General features: G+C 39.1%; 4 protein-coding genes across 8 annotated transcripts; 1 reads left to right on the top strand and 3 right to left on the bottom strand.

Annotated features, from left to right (window-relative positions):
- Nucleotides 1-4,736: 4,736 nt before the first annotated feature.
- Nucleotides 4,737-7,068, top strand: LOC114720136 (indole-3-acetic acid-amido synthetase GH3.6). The gene is made up of 3 exons (XM_028905750.1): nt 4,737-5,139; nt 5,275-6,182; nt 6,319-7,068. Exons 1-3 carry the CDS (start codon nt 4,763-4,765, stop codon nt 6,903-6,905), a joined length of 1,872 nt encoding a protein of 623 aa, XP_028761583.1. The 5' UTR covers nt 4,737-4,762; the 3' UTR covers nt 6,906-7,068.
- A 1,000-nt stretch (nt 7,069-8,068) lies between these two features.
- On the bottom strand, nt 8,069-10,059 carry LOC114720158 (putative F-box/FBD/LRR-repeat protein At4g03220). Its single transcript, XM_028905780.1, is given in 4 exon segments — nt 8,069-8,371; nt 8,490-8,672; nt 9,020-9,279; nt 9,282-10,059. Coding segments are annotated over 4 exon segments (1,524 nt in total).
- Nucleotides 10,060-11,767: 1,708 nt separating this feature from the next.
- LOC114720157 (fasciclin-like arabinogalactan protein 21) lies at nt 11,768-12,757 on the bottom strand. The gene has a single exon (XM_028905778.1). It carries the CDS (start codon nt 12,755-12,757, stop codon nt 11,768-11,770), a length of 990 nt encoding a protein of 329 aa, XP_028761611.1.
- Nucleotides 12,758-15,763: 3,006 nt separating this feature from the next.
- Nucleotides 15,764-17,504, bottom strand: LOC114720152 (putative dehydration-responsive element-binding protein 2H). Of its 5 annotated transcripts, XM_028905770.1 has the most exons (4): nt 17,404-17,504; nt 17,283-17,326; nt 16,737-16,948; nt 15,764-16,593 (listed from the first exon to the last, which is right to left on the bottom strand). In XM_028905770.1, exon 4 carries the CDS (start codon nt 16,536-16,538, stop codon nt 15,957-15,959), a length of 582 nt encoding a protein of 193 aa, XP_028761603.1. In that variant the 5' UTR covers nt 16,539-16,593; nt 16,737-16,948; nt 17,283-17,326; nt 17,404-17,504; the 3' UTR covers nt 15,764-15,956. The 5 variants fall into 5 exon arrangements, with proteins under 5 accessions (XP_028761603.1, XP_028761602.1, XP_028761604.1 ...); XM_028905769.1 differs by lacking the exon at nt 16,737-16,948; XM_028905771.1 differs by lacking the exon at nt 17,404-17,504 and having other exon boundaries at nt 17,283-17,395.
- Between the last annotated feature and the right edge of the window lie 1,948 nt (nt 17,505-19,452).

Genomic DNA, 19,452 nt, shown 5'->3' with positions numbered 1-19,452 from the left:
CTCTGGAAAACTATGCCAAAAGAAGCAAAATCCTTCGGAAAGGTAATCCGGGAACGCAATTGTCTCCACCATTTAATCATCTTTAACAGGACTGTAAGTGACACTTCGGGCATAGTTCTTGGTCAACCAGCTTCGGTTGGTTATGACTGGGAACGAAGGTCCCACTTGTTAGCCGAGCTTGTTACACGAAAAGATGGGCAGAGTGGCTGAACTCAGGGCACAATTTGTCATCCACAAAGTGAATGGAATGATGAAGCTACTTTTGTTTCGTTTGGTTGGATTCGGCAAATATTATTCAGTAACAATGGGTGAGTTTTGTGATTTGTGACGAAAGAAAAGATCTACAGGATTCTAGGTTTGTTAACACACAAGTAACTAATCAATCTTTAGTCGCTTCCTTTTTGTGGATCCACATCATATTGCCTCTGATAATTGTTGATCTGTGACTTCAGCCATGATCACATTATCATAGCAAATTCGATCTATATATGCCGGTAAATCACCTCATGTGTGTTTCTGACATGAGAAGCTAAGCCTATGAGAGTCGTGCCGACACTTGTGTGTCCTTTTTGTGAAACGTACTACTTTTGAAGGCATGGAGTCTTGCACAACTCTGAGGAAACACTGAACTATAGGTGACTTTTTTCATGTGGCTGATTAACTGAATATTGTTGCAAGAAAACACACAATATATTCATCATTCCAAGTTTCTTTTTGTATGTGGAATAAGTCATCACCAAATTAAGCAATGTGCTGCATGTATATATCTGCGCGCGCGCGTACACACATAATTGTATATATGAGCAGGGTATATCTACAGGCTGGCTTGTTGAGTTGCAAATGGTTTCTGGAGAGTACTTCGAACAGACGCTTGCGGCATGTGGTCAACTCTTAATAGTAATTAAGTACGGTCAAGTGGGTTGAACGAAGTTTCAATAACATTATATAATGAATGTATCAGCAACTAAAGCTTCAGCCACATGGGAAACATGTTCATTCACTTCATTGGGTTACCATTTGCATGCACAGTGATTCTAGGGTCATTTTACTGCATATATATAGTAGTTTTTTCAATCGTGAACACGTTTAGAGGGATGATTCCACCCGAGAACCGATAGGTTAGCGTGTTGTTTAGCCGAAAATGGGTATACCTATAACTTTAATAAGATCAAACTGACTAGGCTTGAGGGCACGCAAGACGATGAACCTGATATTAAAATTAAAATGATGATATCAGCACACAGTATGGTACTACATAACATATTCTTTTATAGCAGATGTTGAAGTGTACATTGTCTTTCAGAAGGTCGAGAGAGAGAGAGAGAGAGAGAGAGAGAGAGAGATTGAAGCCTGATCATGCAAAGCAATAAAGAAACGGTAGTAATCCCGTAATATAAACATTCTTCAAAGTGAGTGAGATGTGAGAAGGTGGGAATCCCAAAACCCAAAGCACAAGGCGAAGTCCCAGCCTCGGTGCGCCCTCCTATGTGAGTCGCAAATTTGGAGCCCAAGAAAGCTTCGTTCTTTTGGGGAGTTTGACTGAAGGAAAAACGGGAGTGTGTGTGGGATCATCTAACTTCTGCACAACACGTGGCCTCTGAAAGTGACCCTGACACGCGCGAAGCAGACAGCCGGAGACATGGCCGCTCCGGGACCACCCTAAAGTCAACACCTCACTGTAACTCCCTAATCCTACATTCTCATCCTTCTCATAGACCCTTTAAGCACCCCCGGCCCCCTTCCCCTGTGTTTCATTCAACCACCCATTCCTTTTACAATCTCTCATCATGCTTATTCACTGACTCATTCTGTGTGGTATGTGTTCTCTTTGCACATATCTCAACTAAAGTGCCATATCCTGGTCAAAAAAAAAAAAAACTAAAGTGCAATATGAGAATATTTGTACATTCACCTGACATGATCGGATAAGTTACACGTACCTTTCCAACATGTGAACGCGATAAAAAGTCACAGAATTGAATATCAACATGATTAATTATAAATCCGCATGATCCAGTTCCTTACAGCTGTGGTGTTTAAGCATATAGGCAGGTTAGGTTTCAGGGGCCGAGGCCTTCCCGGCCTTCTCCTCCTTCTCATTCTCCTTGTCTCCATTCTTATTTTAAACTCAAAGTTCGATGATAATTGAATAAATTGATAGATATTTTAATTATATTATTTGATAATAAATCATTAGTACGCCGGGTCACAAGACGTGGAGAATATAATAGTCCCGGTCACATCCTCATATTACTGGCAAAAAAATCGCATTATTATCCTCCTACAAGGAAGGCAGTCCCTGCAAGAATTTCAATGAGGAGAAAAAAAAATAGTGGCACATGACGCTCATGTGGTGAAGCTCCATATGAAACTACTCCGACAGTATTACTTGGATCGGAAAGGCAATGGTTCTCTGTTTCCAATTTGATCCTCGTATCTTGCAGAATAAAAAAAAAAAAAATCACATTTGATAACATGGTAAAAATGATATAGCTGTCTTCCTCCTTTGCTTGTGTGCAAACCTAGTTTAACAAAGTTATTTAGATATTATTCATCAAGAAGAACTGGCCGTCATGTCCCCTCGACCACAACTTAAGTCAAAACCAATATATATTGAACTCATCAATTATTTGTAACATGGAAGAAAGGATCGCTTAAAAGACGTGCTAGTAATAAACTCCAGATTCGATATAAAGAGACCTAGCCCTACAGCTCCCAATAATTAATATACGGAAAAAAAGCTTCGAGTATTACGTACAAGCATCAACCTAATTTGCACCCATATTTCCGACCTCAGATTTCAAAAATCATCCAGTTCGTCTGAAGCCAGCTGAGCCACGCGTGCCCACATAATTCTATAATAATGTGAAACCCTGCACTGTCAAAACCAAAAAGCAGCAGAGAGAGAGAGAACAAGTGATGGAAAGACAGAAACAGTGAGCTGCAAATTCAAAATGAAAGTAACCTGTCAGCACAGTGGGGAGAGAGTGCATGATCGGTGATGGCTGCGCAATGAAGATGCAATAACTTAAAGTGGTGCCAGATGCCAAAGCTCTCACCATATCCTCATCCATCGCTATTCTCATTAGAAAACTTTTTCTGATTCATTTCACCCGTATGTGCAGGTGGCGCTTGCATACCCCATAGTTAGGCAGTTATATCGAGTGAAGCTCACGCAAAATACAGAAAACCCTACCTACAAGCATTCTTTATCGAAGCCTTTTTGCAAAAATTAAAAAAGACACTATCTTCTCATCACTTGTACCGCACAAAAAGTACTGTTGCATCCGAAACATCCATCACTCCTTTTCCACTCCATCGTCCTTGTATATATAATTGCTCTGTTTGGGTCAGTCTACGTTGACTTCACTAATCCTCCACCATTATTTGATGCACAAAATTCAATCTTTTATAGGGGATGAGTTCCAACTTCGTATACTCCAAGAATTCAATTTTTCAAGTACATCAAAAGGATTAAAATTATGAAACATCATTGTTTAAAAAAATCAGACCGGACAAGTCAGTTTGACTGCTTCAATCGGGAGAGAAGCTACTAAATCCGATTGGGTACGTACTGGGGATGAAACTAAGAACCAGTCCGAACTGGCAGAAAACTGCTTGACTGGCAACCGGTTTGAACATCAAAATTTTCTTTCATTAATTTTTTCGCCAAATTTATATATTATTCAAAATCAAAATAATGTTATTAAGCTATATTTTATATTTTATGCCTATACATCATGAGCATTAAAAGAGAAAAACTTGTAGGAAAATGCACAAGAAATATAAATTCATTATAAAACAATAAATTGAAGAGAGGAAGATCTCCCACTTTATTGCTTTTCTATTTTTATACACTAATAAAATGATATTTAATAACTAAAAAAAATTATTTAAACCCATCCTATAAATCAAATTTTGTGAAATAATATTTTATAACTTAATGCTTGTAGCATTCCATTTAGCATCTAAAACTAGAAATACATTAAATTGATTATGAACAATCTGATGATGGTCTTATCATTAATCTTTGAGCTGTTGTCTACCCCAAATTCAATGAGCGAGATCTAATCCTTAAAACTTGAGTGTGCGTGTGTGTTGATATAATCTTCCTGCCTAATTCATGGAGCTAGCGGCAAGAGAAGAGCATTTTTTGTACTATTTATAATTCATATTATTAATTTTTTAACAATTATATTTATTATTATATAAACTGTTATTTTAGATTAAAATTAAGAAGTTATTAAATTTTAAGATGGGTTATGATTTCGATAAAACATAATAAAAGTTACTTATAAAACAGGGAAATATATATCAAGTGATGGTGAGGTTTGAGTATGGAAAAATACAGTAAAAGAGAAGAAAGGGGGGCCTCGAATTTAGAAAAGAAGGAGAGCGAGGGAATTGGTGTGTTGGTAAATAAAAGGCGCGCGAGAGAGAAGCCAGGCAGCAGAATCATGGTTCAATGAAATTGAAATCAAATCGATCAACTTACGGGAGCCGCTGCCGGTCTTGTTAACAGCAGCCGTCCTACATGCACCCGTGTACCCAGGTAACCCAGCGCTCCTCCTTCCCTTTCCCTCCATCCTATTCGTCTTTTCAATTAATCCCCCCTGTCTTTTACCATTTCACCCTCACTCTCCTCCTTCTAACAACCCTCCCCTCTATATATACCCTCCTTCTCTCCCCTTCTTTTCCAACCCACTCCACCTCATACTGGCTCCTTTCCTTCTTCTTCCATTATATTCATCACTTCCTTTATATGATCAGTGATTTCTCTCACAATATAGCCACCATGCCCGAGGCTCCTGCTGACGCAAATGGCCTTGATCATGTTGCCCCAAATGCTGATAACACCCCCACCCGGTATCACCGCGAGAGAGCTCTGAAATACATTGAAGACGTCACCGGCAACGCCGGTGACTTTCAAAGAAGTGTCCTCTCTGAGATCCTTTCTCGCAGTGCCCATATCGAGTACCTCCAACGACATGGTCTTGATGGTCGTACTGACGCCCACTCTTTCAAGAAGTTCATCCCCATCGTCACTTATGACGACTTAAAACCAGATATTGATCGTATTGCCAATGGTGACACTTCCCCAATTTTATGTTCCAAACCCGTCTCAGAATTCTTGACTAGGTCAGTGGAAAACTAATATCATGTACATGTCTCGTTCAGTAGTACTTCCTTTTCCAGTACAGTTACTTATCATGATGTCTGTCAAAAATTGTAATAAGTATTTGTTTGATATGCGGCTTCTTGTATTTTATGCAGCTCCGGAACATCTGGTGGAGAAAGGAAATTAATGCCGACGATCGAAGAGGAGCTGGACAGGAGGGCGTTGCTTTATAGCCTTTTGATGCCGGTGATGAGCCAATATGTCGAGGGTTTGGACGAGGGCAAAGGGATGTACTTTTTGTTCGTAAAATCAGAAGCTAAGACACCGGGAGGACTTTTAGCTCGTCCAGTTTTAACCAGCTACTACAAAAGCTCTCACTTTAAGGACAGACCCTTTGATCCCTACACCAACTACACCAGCCCCAACGAGACCATTCTCTGCCCTGACTCTTTCCAAAGCATGTACTCCCAGTTGCTTTGTGGGCTTTGTCAAAACGATCAAGTCCTTCGCGTTGGGGCTGTTTTTGCTTCTGGGTTTATTCGGGCCATTAAGTTCCTCGAAAAACATTGGGTTTCCTTGTGCAATGACATAAGAACCGGTACAATAGACCCCAAAATCACTGACCCTTCAGTGAGAGAGGCCGTCATGAGGATACTCAAACCAAATCCCCACCTTGCGGCTTTTGTGGAAGCCGAATGTGCCCAAGAGTCGTGGAAGGGGATCATTCCTAGATTATGGCCTAACACCAAGTATGTTGATGTAATCGTCACAGGAACCATGTCTCAATACATTCCCACTTTGGATTACTATAGTAACGGTCTTCCTCTCGTGTGCACCATGTATGCTTCCTCTGAGTGTTACTTTGGCCTCAATCTAAACCCTTTGTGTGACCCAAGTGAGGTCTCTTACACCCTCATCCCCACCATGGGTTACTTTGAGTTCTTGCCTCTTAACAAGAAAAACGGGCTCACCAACTCAGGTTCTCACCCAGACCAGCAGTTAGTTGACCTTGTAGATGTGAAGTTGGGTCAGGAGTATGAGATTGTAGTTACCACTTATTCAGGTAATAATTCTATTCTCTTCAGCAATGAAATATTATTTATTGTATAATTATTGGATAGAAACTATATGCAAAATTTTAGGTTTGATCCTTTCCATATTGGTACTTCAATTTGTAATTAAATATTATTGTATCACAGGCCTCTATAGGTATCGGGTTGGGGATGTACTGCGTGTGGCTGGATTCAAGAATAAGGCCCCTCAATTCAACTTTGTATGTCGAAAGAACGTGGTCCTGAGCATAGATTCTGATAAGACCGATGAAGTTGAGCTGCAAAATGCTGTGAAGAATGCAGCCAATCATCTTCTTCAGTTTGGGGCATCCCTGACAGAGTACACAAGCTGTGCGGACACCTCAACTATCCCCGGCCACTACGTGCTATACTGGGAGATTAACATGAGTGACCAAACCTCAATCCCTCCTTCTGTTTTTGAGGATTGTTGCCTTGCAGTTGAAGAATCGCTCAATAGCGTGTATCGCCAAGGCAGGGTTTCTGACAAGTCCATTGGGCCTCTAGAGATTAGGATAGTGGAGAACGGGACATTTGATAAGCTTATGGACTTCTCTCTGAGCATGGGTGCATCCATTAATCAGTACAAAACTCCTCGATGCGTGAAATACGCTCCGATCATAGAGCTTCTCAACTCCAGAGTTGTTTCAAGTTACTTCAGTCCAAAATGCCCAAAATGGACTCCTGGGCATAAGAAGTGGTGCACCCTGGAATGAAAATGAATAGGCATGTTGAGCTTGATAATTGGCTTTTAGTTGTGTGACTTAGTAGTAGATCATATCTTATGTAGGGGCATGCATACATGCGTCCAGTGTTATCTTTCAACTGTCCAATTAATAATCCAGTGCAAGAAGGTTTAAAGGGTTCGTGTTTAGTTCACCTCTGTTCCATTTCAATCAGCTGAATTCTGCGTTTGAAATTATAGCACAGGTAGACCAATTTAGGGATTTCTCTCTTTGCCTATCGCCTTTTGGATTGATCGAAACTCTAATATGATTGGATTTGTGGACCCTTAGGCTGGATCCATGGTGAAGGTGTGAGTTGAGTTTTTCTTGGTACCGGCTTCTTAATTATATTAAACTATATACATAACATTGATGAGAGCGCGAATATTCATTACGGTAGGGTCAATTCTGTATCTTTTTAGGCTCGTTTTCTTGGCCATTCTCCCAATATCCGGGGACACTGCATGTATCAAATCTGAATATACATCTCATTGTTATGTATAGCCGACGACACCTTTAATTTCCATCAATAGTCAATTGTTGCGTGCGGCAAAGTAGCACTATCCCATTGGAGGGTTCGGTACCTACTCATCATTCTTTTTCAATTTTTTTTTCATCTTCATATGTGTTTGCCAGCTAATTCACATTGAAAGCAGTGTAAAATGTGGACTGTTCGGGCCCTCATCAACTTACTGTACACATTGCCTCGCCTTATTATTGATTGGGCGCACAGCACCAAGGGTTGAAAAAAATACGGTTTTCCCATATTTCAAGGGCAACTTGCTTGTGTTTTTAATCAGCCCTTCAGTTTATTGCTCTTGGAAGGAGTCATCATATGCATCTTCCACGCCTTGAATTCGCCCTAAGTTTTTAAGTTGAATAAAAATCTGCAATGTGGAAAGTCTTGCATCATTGTCCTTGTCCTTTACCTGATCAGCTTATCGCTATTAATTCTACATTTATAAAAATAAAGCCTAATTAAAACTTCCTTCTATGGCTTGAATTTCATGGTGGAATAACAATTATATATAATGTTTGCTTTGGGAAAAAGAAATTATCCCCACTTCATTCCGTGGGACTCAAATGCAAGAGTTATTGAAAGAAAAATAATCAAAATCGCTAATAACACAGGACACAAACCGAGAAGAGAGCTGCTAGTGAAATGCCAGTTTTGCATTAGAAGAAGCCCGAGAAAATCCCATCATTTGCGACCTGATTTTCTGTCGCCTCAGGGAATCTCTGGAATTGCAGCGTCCTCCGCACAATATCATTTCTTCCAAAGCCTTCCCGTGCCTGAGCAGAAACTTTGCCAACGTAACTTCATCCTCACATTCTAGAAACCCGTGAATTTTCACCACTTTGAGGTGTTGTAGAAACGACTTCAGTGTTTGGATCTGAGATTCCCAGAATTGTTCGTCCTCTGTGCTAGTCAAGTCCCACAAGTCCCTATTCCATTGCTGAAATTTATAGTCGAGGGACAGCACGCATGATTAAACTTCGCACAGGTGTCCTTAATATGATTAAGCATCTTAATAAAACATTTAAAAAATTATTCATATGCAATAATAAGCTCACTTTTCTTTCAGTCTTGTAATCGTTAATGATCCTCAGAATCAGAGTGTGCAGTGTAGGACAGCTTCTGAATATGCATGCTATTCCCCGGACGTTACTTTTGTTGAGAACCGTATGCAACTTTAATGACTTGAGATTACAAAATGGCTGAAGATGCATCGCTAAAAATTTATTGTTCGATAAAATCTGCGATCAAAATTAAAGAGAGAGACTCCAATTGTCACACGAATAGAGGAATGTAAGAATATTAAAAAATAAAAAATATATATGATGAATTATGGGCCAAACAAATTAAATTATATCATCTAACGCTCCCGGTCACTTTGGCTAGCTATAGCTGTTTTCTCTCCAATTTATATAGCCACATCTTGTAAGTTATCATAGACAAAGAACCAGTTTTGTCGATAGAAGCTAATTAACCTAAAGTTGGTTTATATGCACACTAGCTCATACTTACATAAAAGAGTTAAGAAAAATAGAAAATTAAGACTTGGCTAATTTTATGCCAAAAGAGAATTAATGTCAAAAATTACCTCAACGGACTGACTTTCGAGAGTCAAGGAATGAGCCAGAGATAGTCCAGACAACAAATTGTGGACACTTAAAAGCTTGCCCATGCTAAATTCTTTAGGTAATATGAAGAAACCTATTGAGGCCTCACGCAGAAATTTCGAATGCTCAATAATCGTCATGTCAGTCACTCTATTGTAATCCCAAATTAAATGTTGAAGCCTCGGTGCATTAATCCTTACCCAGCTCTTCTCGCTATACGAATTGAAACAATCCACTACTCAAGCTTTTCTAGTATTGCACATGACACGTCCAAACTTTGCAGATGAAAACAGTTTTTTAAGCTCAAATCTTCGAGAACTCGACAGCCAACATGAAGGGATTTCAATCCAACGCACGCACGAAGGCGCAACTTCTTTAGGGATGGAAATGACGAATCAGAAAACAAATCAGAGAGAAATGGTTGGTTGTACAAAATAACAAGAGAGAGAGACAATGTTTGGAGAGACTTGAAGCCATCCTTCACAATAGAAGCCGGAGGCAAGCGAAAACCTGGATAACGCGATTTTAATTTCAATACCCTTAAACTTTCACTACCAAGCACACACCTGGGAAAGTTGAAATAATCTTTTGTACCCACCTCGACTTCAAGCTGTCTAACGTTCTGCCTGATGGCGTTACGGATTAAACTATTTAATAGGGAGAAACTTATGGTGGCACGAAAACGAAGAACCCTAATGTCCGCGTTTTTGTCACGAATAGAGAGAACTTGGCTGATGATACGCGATTGAGTGGCGGTCAAAAGATGAGGCTCCAAGTGTTTGATTGAAGAAACGCGCAAGGATTCGAGAGTCGTGAAGTCGAGATCGGGATAGGTGATCCAAAGGGACCTCCATCTCTTTGATAGAACACTGGTTTGTGCAACGGTTTTGATGGGGAGAAGGAGACAGATTTGGTGAAGAAGGGCATCGGGAAGATCACTGAGGCGATCGATCTTAGTTTCGACGTCGTCATTCTCCAATAACTCAGAAATCCTCCTGCGTTTTGTCGATCTCGTTTCCATGGATGCATTAATTGCATTTCCTCTCCCCTCCTTTGCTTCGTTTCTTTATGCTTTGAGTCGCTCAGATTTGAACTTTTCAAGGAGCAAACTCGGTTATGGGATCCAAAGTTTGTTAAGACTTGAATTTTTCTGTTTTGTAGATCACGAAACTCATCAAATTACTCTGAAGACTCGGTACCTGCATTTCTGTAATTCTTAATTCTTATTTACAAGTTCTAATTAAAAGGGGCTGAGATGTCAATACGAGTTTCCAGTCCCTATTTTTTTATTTCGGAGCACGAATAATATATACACACACAAAGGAGAGTGGATTCCTCAGTATCCCAAATCAATAGGAGAAGACTTACGTATTTGGTCTTATATGCGTTGTACCCTCTCCTATTATTTATAAGACAGAAAGAGAATGTTTTTTTATCCTATTTATAATTTATTTTATTAAATTTTCAGCGTAAATAAACTATTTTGTCTTTTACTTATTATAGTGTAGGTAGCTATCTCTTTTGAAAGGTGTACATATTAAATATGAGTAAATTTAAAAAATTGTTATATTTTAATAGAAAGCTAATGCATTTTAAATTTTTTCTTGGTCTGCGTAAAATATATTGAAAGTGTTATATAAATAAGAGCTAAGGAGTATACATTTGTCCAATTAAATTAAAATAAGTAGATAAAAAACATTAATAAATATGATCAGCAAGAGTTTGTTGTAGAATAAATAATATATAAAAAAATCACGTTTTAATATGTTTTAATCATTATCATGATAAAAGTACTAATGATCTGTTGAGAAGAAAATTAAATAAAATGTGTTGCCCTGAAAAAAAAAAGGCAAAATAATATGCGCCAGATAATTGACAACTCGTGTCTCCACTCTCCACCTTTAATCCATCAACGAGACTTCAATTTCTGAAGACATATTCGGATTTGGGCCTTTTCAAAATAGGCCATGAGAGGATGGCTACGTCCAACGACGGAGTCCACGTATACGACCATCGTCTCTCGAATTAAATTAGCCTGGGATCTTGGGTTCAAGAAGGTGATTTTGGAATCTGATTCCAAAATATCAATTGATTTGTTGAAGAAAAAAGGCATCAATACGGAGAGCCTACTTTGTCTCCAAATAAGAGAGTTCATGAAGAATGACTGGGATCTGGAAATACGGAACATCCCAAGGGAGCAGAATCAACTTGCAGATTCGTTGGCAAAAGGAGGCTTATCTAACTCCTCTCTTTTTGATTCGTGTCCTCCTCATTTGAGGACCTTGTTTGAAGATGAGTGTTTGGGATATAATCCCCGTTAGTTTGCTGTTTTAGTTTTTGGGCTCCTGCCCTCTTGTTTACCAAAAAAAAAAAAAACAAGATGGCCCGGCTGTTATTTGGAATTTGATCGTACCTAACTCCACTACCGTATTGACTGTTCATGAGACTATTTTCATGATGCAGAACGAGAATTGGAACTCTGAGAGTAATAAACTTCGTTCGAACTCAAAGATTATTAGACTGTTGAGGTACTTACAGTTGCATTTGATATTAACCGCTTTTTCCCCGGATACCGCAAGGGAAACTTGATCCAACCTAACTTCCCTCAACTAGGAAACGTTTCAATGAATTGAAAATATCTACATGTGTAAAGAAGAGAGAATCAATTTGTTTCCCCCCAGGTCCTTGTGTGTGTATAGACATCTTGGCCAACCGTTGACCTTCCATCTTCATGTGGTGATAAGCGCATCCATCTTCAAAGCTTCAGAAATTCCATGAATTACGAACTTGTCAGAAATTGAAATGTCAGGCGCCACAATTTCCACACCGTTGATGACCAACATTGATATGAAATCTGGAACTCCTTCAATTTCAAGATATTCGTCAGAAATGAGTGTCTTCACCAGAGTCCTAGTCGGGAGTGAAGCGAGTTCTCTGTATGTCAGTCTTTGTGGCAGTATATGTAGCCTCACAGCCCTGTCAAGCAAAGATGATGGACTCCCCAGTAATGCCAAATCTGGAGGAGCCAAGATTGTGACAGATTCAAAACTCGTTGAATCTGTTCGTATCCGCTCAAGAACAGAATGCAATCCAATCGAAAACGAAGCATACCCGTTTGAGCTGAGCAACTGAACAATCCGGTTCCAGCCAACCTTGTCCTCGGATTCATAAAACGCAGAATATTGTCCAGAGTTCGAACGACAAGAAGCCGAGGGAACAAACTCCCAGCCCTTGCTCAAATCCTGAAAATCGACGGAAGAAAATGGTGCAAGAACCCCATGAATTGCAATTTGGTTTCCCAGGTACATATCAGGGCTTGATATCAACGCGTGATTGATCTCGACTAATCTTTCTCTCGGATCTACCTTGGTGATCGCTACATTCTTGTGACGAAACAGGGTTGGAATGCAACTCCCTTGGGGCTTCTCCAACAGGTCTTCCATCGAAGCCATGGAGGTAGAGGTATGGAACTGAAGGATCTTTCTCAATAGCGATGGAGGGAGAGAGGTGTTCCTGAGAGCAGAGTCTCTGATGGCAAACAAGGTTGAGTTCTGCGGAGGAAGGAAGAATGGAGGAGACCGTTGGAAAAGGTCAGCCATAACATTGAATCCCGATCGTCGGAGGGCATTGGAGGCATTCACTGAGACTTCATGGGCAAACAAGATGGCTTCTTGGTCTGAGTTGCTCGAAATAAAATGCCCCGCCATGGAAATCGCCATTATCGCCAGTGTTACGGAGAGGAGAAAGTAGACTGAACACCAACGCGTACAACAGGAAGCCATTGAACCTCGATGAAGATACTATCAGGGAAATGTAGCAGAAGGAGCCGCGGGTTTAATTTTCTGATGAGTTGTTTGTTCTGTTTCTCTGGCGGGAAAAATAGAGAAACGAGACTTGGTCACAGTCTTGTTTGTACAGGTAGTCTGAAAGACTGAAGTACAAATGATCCACCCAGTGCACACTGTAAAGTTCTACGTCATTGATTGTGTTGAAAAGTCATAATTAAATAATAATAAATGCTTCTGAAATTATTACTTATCCATCTTATTTATAAGAAATATTTTTTGATCTTATTTATAAGATATTGAGAGAAATTTTTTATATAGATGTATAATTTTACCCTTTATTTATTATTGTGTTGACTTTGTTTATATGAGATAAAATGTATATTAAATAAGGATAAAATTAAAAATTTATTAAATTTTAAATGAGAGTTAACAAAATTTAAAATTTTTTTAATCTGTGTGAAACATATTGAAACAAGACAAGGGGAGTATTATTATTAGCAGTGGTTAATTACCGCAATAGCGGATGCTACAACCGTCAGTCACAACTCATAATTCACAAGCAGCTGGCTGTATTGCGAACTTGTAGAACCTTTGTGCTCAACCAAAATTATATTCCTATTTTGGCAGAAGCCTCAAAATTAGATATTTGTAAACTGTAATGGAAACAGCTAACTGGGGTAAAAGAGCACTAGTCTCCCATCTCCCAATTCCCGGCATCTTGGAGAACTAAAACAAACAAGAGGATTGAGAATGTAGCAGTCAAAGTAAATATTAGACGAGGGCAAACTCACTTGCAGAGAAGATAAAGGAAAACAGGGAACATGAATCTCAACTTTATATTAACAACGTATGGTAAACAATGATCAGAAATATGATTTTGTGATGGCACTCTTAACGTCCTTGTTTCTAAAATCAGTGTTTTGCTTCCTGGACTAAATGTGAAGAAAGTGTGCAAGGGAAGGTCAGTGAGCAGCGTCCTTTCTTCCAGTGACCCTTATGTAGCAGAAAACTGCAGCAAACACGGCAGTAACAAGGCCACCTATAATGACACCTCCACCGGCCATAGACTTGTCTGTAGAATGATGCTTTCCCAGCCGTCTAATAATTGGAGCTTCAGCTGCTTGTGACGACTCTGTAGCCCCAGCAACTGGCTGATCAGCAGTTTTATCAGTCTTGTAATGCTGTTCAACTCCTGTCGCTGTTTTAAGCCCTGCCGACTCAGACTCATCTGCCTTGGCCTGAAGCACCCATATTAAAGCAGCTAGAAGAAATACCCAACCAAGCCTGCTCCTCATTATGGAGTTCGAACTAAGAAGTTTATATTGGTTATGCCTGATGCAGGATGCTTCGGGACAAAACCGAGTTTCAGGACTTGAGCTTTTGAGAGGATTAGTGTGAAACGAAGCACAGGCGAGATTTTGCCAGGGAACCTGTAGTAGGTTCAAATTTCTTGTGGAGGAGGTTGCATCTGATGTGCGTTTTATAGCAGAGAAATGGGTCCCATGCATTATAAGTGAGCTGTGAAAAGGGCTTGAGTTTGGTTTTGGGATTAACTATGAACAGCTTCCCCACTAGCTGTGTCTTCAAATTCAAACATGAAGTTTTGCTCGGCTTTTCAACTGATCAAGACTTCTGAGAAAAGTGATCCAATCCTAATTTCCCCCGAGTTTAGAGGAAAAAAACAGACGGGTTGTCACTGGGTACTACATTTTAATACAAAACCGGTAATTAGCAGGTGCATAAATCAATTCAGGAAGGTGATAAGACTGGTATTTCGGTCATTTGACCGCGTCATCGTCAAAGCTAGAAGGCTGTAAAGGAGAGTGGGTACCAGTTATTCATTTATCAGGAAAGTAGTTCGCATTAATTTGTGAAGTGACATGAGGTTACCTGCCCTTGCCTCTGTCAAACCTTATGAATGATTGTTGGAAGATTAAGGAATTAAATTAATTATGCTTATAAATCATTTCCGAAGTCAGCGTAAAAAATTGAAAATGTAATATGAATTTCACCAAAATATCTTTTGTGAATGGCAAATTTATTTATCTATCTCTAAAATACCACTCGTTTCATTTTTTTTTAAAGCATAATTTTATTTATGTTGGATTATTCTTTCATTAGAACAAAGTTTCCAAATATGCTTATGGATGTCTCAAATGGCACTTCTTAAGAATTGTGAAATTGATTAACGTTGCACTAGGACTAGAGGGAGTATCAATGGAATAAGTCGAAAGGAGGGCGGAGGGATTTTGTGCAGAATCTTGGGGCGGCAGAGCAGAGGCCAGCTGGTGAGTTTATAAATTATAATAATGAAGCGCTGCTCCGGTCAACGAAGATAATGTCCCAATCAGGGGAAGATTTCAACGAACTCCGAGGCTAAAAAAAGTCAAAATACCATGCAGCTACAACCACGGTACGTCGGTTGTTCACGTTGACGCAACTTCTAAGGTTGCCAGCCATTGTGCACTCAATGATATAACCTCGGATGATGCTCGTGATTGCAAACCAATCTGATCGCTCTTAGCTAATTCAATTTAAATAGGCGCTTTCCCTGTCTCTCACGCGATCATTTGGTTTCCCATTAATGATAAGCTACTCAGATTCCACCGCGCAATGCTAAGTAGTTACCTTAAAATTGGTTTGAAGTAGTGAGAGGAGACCGTATCTCTCTTTGCTGATTGTCCTTCGTTGCCATTAACCCCTTCCTCCTTTTGCAAGCTAAGTTTCCAAAATTCACAATTTCATATTCCTTGTTCTTCAACCTCCTTTGCACAAACACTTGCACGTTCTCACTTTCCAGCTTCGCTTCAGTCTCAAGTTTCACTGAAAAAGGTACTATTGCACTCCTATACAACCACCTCATGTATACTCAAGCAATTCATTCTTCCCTTTTCTTTGGGTCAAACGTTATCCAGTTCGGGCTGCATGAATAGCCACTTGAGAAAGTAATTTTATTTCGCGTTAAGAAAAGGGGCTGGAATCCAGTGTAGCTTAGAAATTTTGGATAGTTTACATTCTACAACAGCAAGTTCCAGGTACAAATATCAAAACTCATTCATCCTATGTTAACCACCGGGTGCAGAAGCTATGATTTCTAGACACATCCAAATATAAATGTGCATAATATACATCATGAAAGCGCAGATGAATTGATCCTCAATTCAACTTCCCCTTCCTCAACTTTTACATTCAAGGGAAGAGGTTTCTTGTCAGCACTGTCCAACTCAACAAAGCCGGAATTGATCGGGGATGTCACAGACTCAGCTGGCACTTTAGAATCAGATTGACTTGCAACTGGTGCATCTCTTGAAGATTCATTAGAAAAATTGGAGACTGAAACATTGGGAAAGTTAAGGCGAGCTAAAGAACCATACATTGCTCTTGCTGCTTCATCATAGGCAAGAGCAGCTCCAATGGCAGTGGGAAATGTGCCCAACCAGAGCCTATTTCCTCTGTTTGGCTCTCGAATTTCAGCGACCCACTTGCCCCATGTCCTCTGCCTCACGCCCCTATAGTTACAACGAGAGTTCTCGGGCCCTCCTTTACCTTTCATACATCCCTTCTTTGATCCTTTGGCAGGAACTTTCCGAATTGGCTTATCTGCGTCATTGCAAGAATCAATCTGGGCGTTATATTGTTTCCATCTCGCCAGCGTCTCTGCCAGGGACTTGGATCCATCCCCTTTAGTATGGGCTTTCTCTAATTTCTGCATGCAAGTTGCGCTCCTCGTGCAAACAAATTATCAGATAAAAACACCAAGTAACGACCTGCCAAAAGTCAGACCAGGCCTTCAGTTCATTTCAAAAGCAAGTGTAATCAAAATTTGATTATCTAGCTATGATGGAAGATATTAGAAATTACAAAAAGGAAGAGAAAACGGAAGCCGAGCACGAAGTGACCATCAACCCACCGCTCTTTCCAAGTTCCAATTATAAGGGCCACATCTGGGAGCCAAATACAAGTTTTACTTGTTTCGCAAACTCTAGGGAAATATGTTTTGCTGAACTCCACATCCACCGCAATAGCATTAGTGGATTTTAAGGATCACGTAACGGCTAGTGCCTAAGGTCGAAGATGAAACAAAATGCAGAGAGCTGCTGTTGCTAATGTAATGGAACATCACTGCATTTGAAATTGACTAAAAATAAGTCACGTTCCTCACATTCCACCCAACAACGAAACACAATTTAATTGCCTACTGGTCTAGTCGGTCCCGTTTACTTCTTCAACCACCATTTTTTTATTTACTTTGGTTTAGAATAAATCTAGTGGCGAACAAATTATTTCCCCAATTTACTTGAATTCGACTCAAAACTGAAACATTAGAATTAGTTCGAGTCGATGAGGCGGAAGAAATAAAGTGGGAAATCAGAGTATGAAGAGAAAGTGCAAAAATTAATAGAGCGGACAGTGAAATGAGGCCGCTGAAAAATCATAACTGGAGCATGGAGGATACCTGTGTTTGGGGGATGGAGCCAGGAGCGTTGACTTGCAGTGCGCCTGTGCAAAAGTCAGAGTGAAAAGAAAAATAGACATTGAAAGAAAGAGAGTGGGTCAGGGAAAGAAGAGGATGTTACCTTTGTTACATTCGCCGTCGTTATGTTCAATGTTTAACGAGGATGTCTGGGGATTCTGGATTGGGACCTGAGAGCCGCGAAGATTGCCGGTAGTCTAAAATTTCGACATTGCCGACGTTCTAGGGAAAACTCTGAACAACAATGAAACTACTTTTGGGCCTCCAAGAAGAGTTCTTCTATTCTCTTGGAACCTAGGCCCATCTTAAAATAGAAAGGAACAAATCTCTGGTTTTGGAGGGGCTTGCTTTTGGTGCGCGATGTTAATTGTGTCGTTTTTATTTGGAAAAATTTGCATTAAGGTAACATCCAAAAGAACTAAATAAAAATAATAATTAAATAAAAAATCTCTTGAAATTATCAAATTAATGTGAAATTTCAAGGACTCTCGTTGCAAGATATTTCACTTATTTAATTATTAAATTGCTCTCATTTTTTTTAAGTATAAATTGACAACTAAAAAGACAATCGTCAACAATTTAAGGTGCAACGACTAGTAATTATTGCAATAGGTATTAACAACATATTTTTCTAACATATCACAAAGATTTAATATATGGGTTGTTAATATAATTGTTGCGATAGTTGTTAACTTTAAGTTGGTAACAACTACCTTTTTAATTGTCAATGCATATTTTTAAAAAGAAAAAAAGATGAGAGCGATCTAATAATAGAATAAGTAAAATCTCTTGTAATGAGGTCTTTTGAAACTTTAGATTAATTTGATGACTTCAAAGAGCTTTTTTTTATATTTAATTCTCTTTGATAAAACCTCAATGCAATTTTCTCTTTTATTTGGGCTAAATCTAATTAAATAATTATATTTTTATTTGGGTTAAGGCACATCCAACATTCTGAAATATTTTTTCAAGTGCATCTAATATCTCAATGTATTTTGTGATACATCCAGCACTCTAAAATATTTTTTAGGTGCGTTCAACACCCTTAAGTAATTTTTTTTGATACTAGACGCATCTAAAAAAATATTTTAAGGTACTAGATACACACAAAAAAATACTTCACAGTATTAAACGTATTTAAAAAAATATTTCAAGGTGTTAAATGTAATACAAAATATTTTAAGGAGACTAGTTCGAGAAAATATTTGAAGATAATGATGCCCCTTAACTTCTTCTTCTTTTTTTTTCCATTTTATGATCAAATTTAATATTAAACTCGGGGCAGGTGTAAAAATGAAGTTAAAAAATAGTGCCATTATGCGATGCGGTGACGTGAAAATCATCGTTTTCTTATGAAAATTAATACATGTTGTATCACTGAAAAAGGATTGTGAATTTGTGATTAAAAAAATAATAAAGATTCATATATCCTCACTCATGTATGCGGTACACAAGATGCAGGAACATGATTAAAAAAAAACCGGACCGGCCGGTTCAACTGAAAAACCGATGAATTGATGTTCAGTTTGGTCAGGTTCACTTGTTAGACCGGTGATGGAATAAACTGGTGACAAACCAGTTTAACCAGTGTTAAACCGGGTAACCACCTGTTGGGGTAGGTTACCCGGTTTAAACTTTGTTGCCTTTTAAAAATGTACAAATTGGGGAAAAAAAAGGTTTGCCTGGAAAGGAAAAAAAAGAAGGAAGAGGAAGAGAAAGATAAAGAGAGATATGCTGAACAAACATTATTATAAGAGAACTCTTGAATATGCTAAAAAATGAAGTGAAGAAGCATTTTAGCCTGGAAACTAAAAACATGGAAGAAAAATAAGAAGATGATTCAACATCCCAGGTTTCATCATAGAGACTGATTTGTTGTTGAAGCTGTGCAAGGGAAAAAACTGAGAGGGAGGAGAAACTAGAAGATTAGAAGACAAGAAGGAAGATACTGAGGCGAAAAAACTTTAGCTGGAAAAGGGGAACGGGGAACCGTGATGTGTGCTTTAAGAGCAAGCTACCCCATTGTGATTCCTGCTTGTTCGTTGTTCAAGGAAGAAGGAGGAAAGCTGCCATGCGTCTTATGAAGGGAAAAATAAAGAGTGGTCATGTGGGAAAGAGAAGAAAAAAGAAGAGAGAAGCAAGAGTAAAAAAT

This window comes from Neltuma alba, unplaced genomic scaffold (assembly GCF_004799145.2).
Source record: "Neltuma alba isolate B1F8T4 unplaced genomic scaffold, ASM479914v2 tig00011968_pilon, whole genome shotgun sequence".
NCBI classification, from domain to species: Eukaryota; Viridiplantae; Streptophyta; class Magnoliopsida; order Fabales; family Fabaceae; genus Neltuma; species Neltuma alba.
This window is presented reverse-complemented; position numbering and strand designations above follow the sequence as displayed.

Coding starts and splice junctions, on each gene's coding strand:
- LOC114720152 (XM_028905770.1), bottom strand. CDS start 16,538: ATGCAGAAATTAGAGAAAGCCCATACTAAAGGGGATGGATCCAAGTCC.
- LOC114720136 (XM_028905750.1), top strand. CDS start 4,763: ATGATCAGTGATTTCTCTCACAATATAGCCACCATGCCCGAGGCTCCT. Junction 5,140..5,274: donor GTCTCAGAATTCTTGACTAG/GTCAGTGGAAAA, acceptor TATTTTATGCAG/CTCCGGAACATCTGGTGGAG. Junction 6,183..6,318: donor TGTAGTTACCACTTATTCAG/GTAATAATTCTA, acceptor ATTGTATCACAG/GCCTCTATAGGTATCGGGTT.
- LOC114720157 (XM_028905778.1), bottom strand. CDS start 12,757: ATGGCGATTTCCATGGCGGGGCATTTTATTTCGAGCAACTCAGACCAA.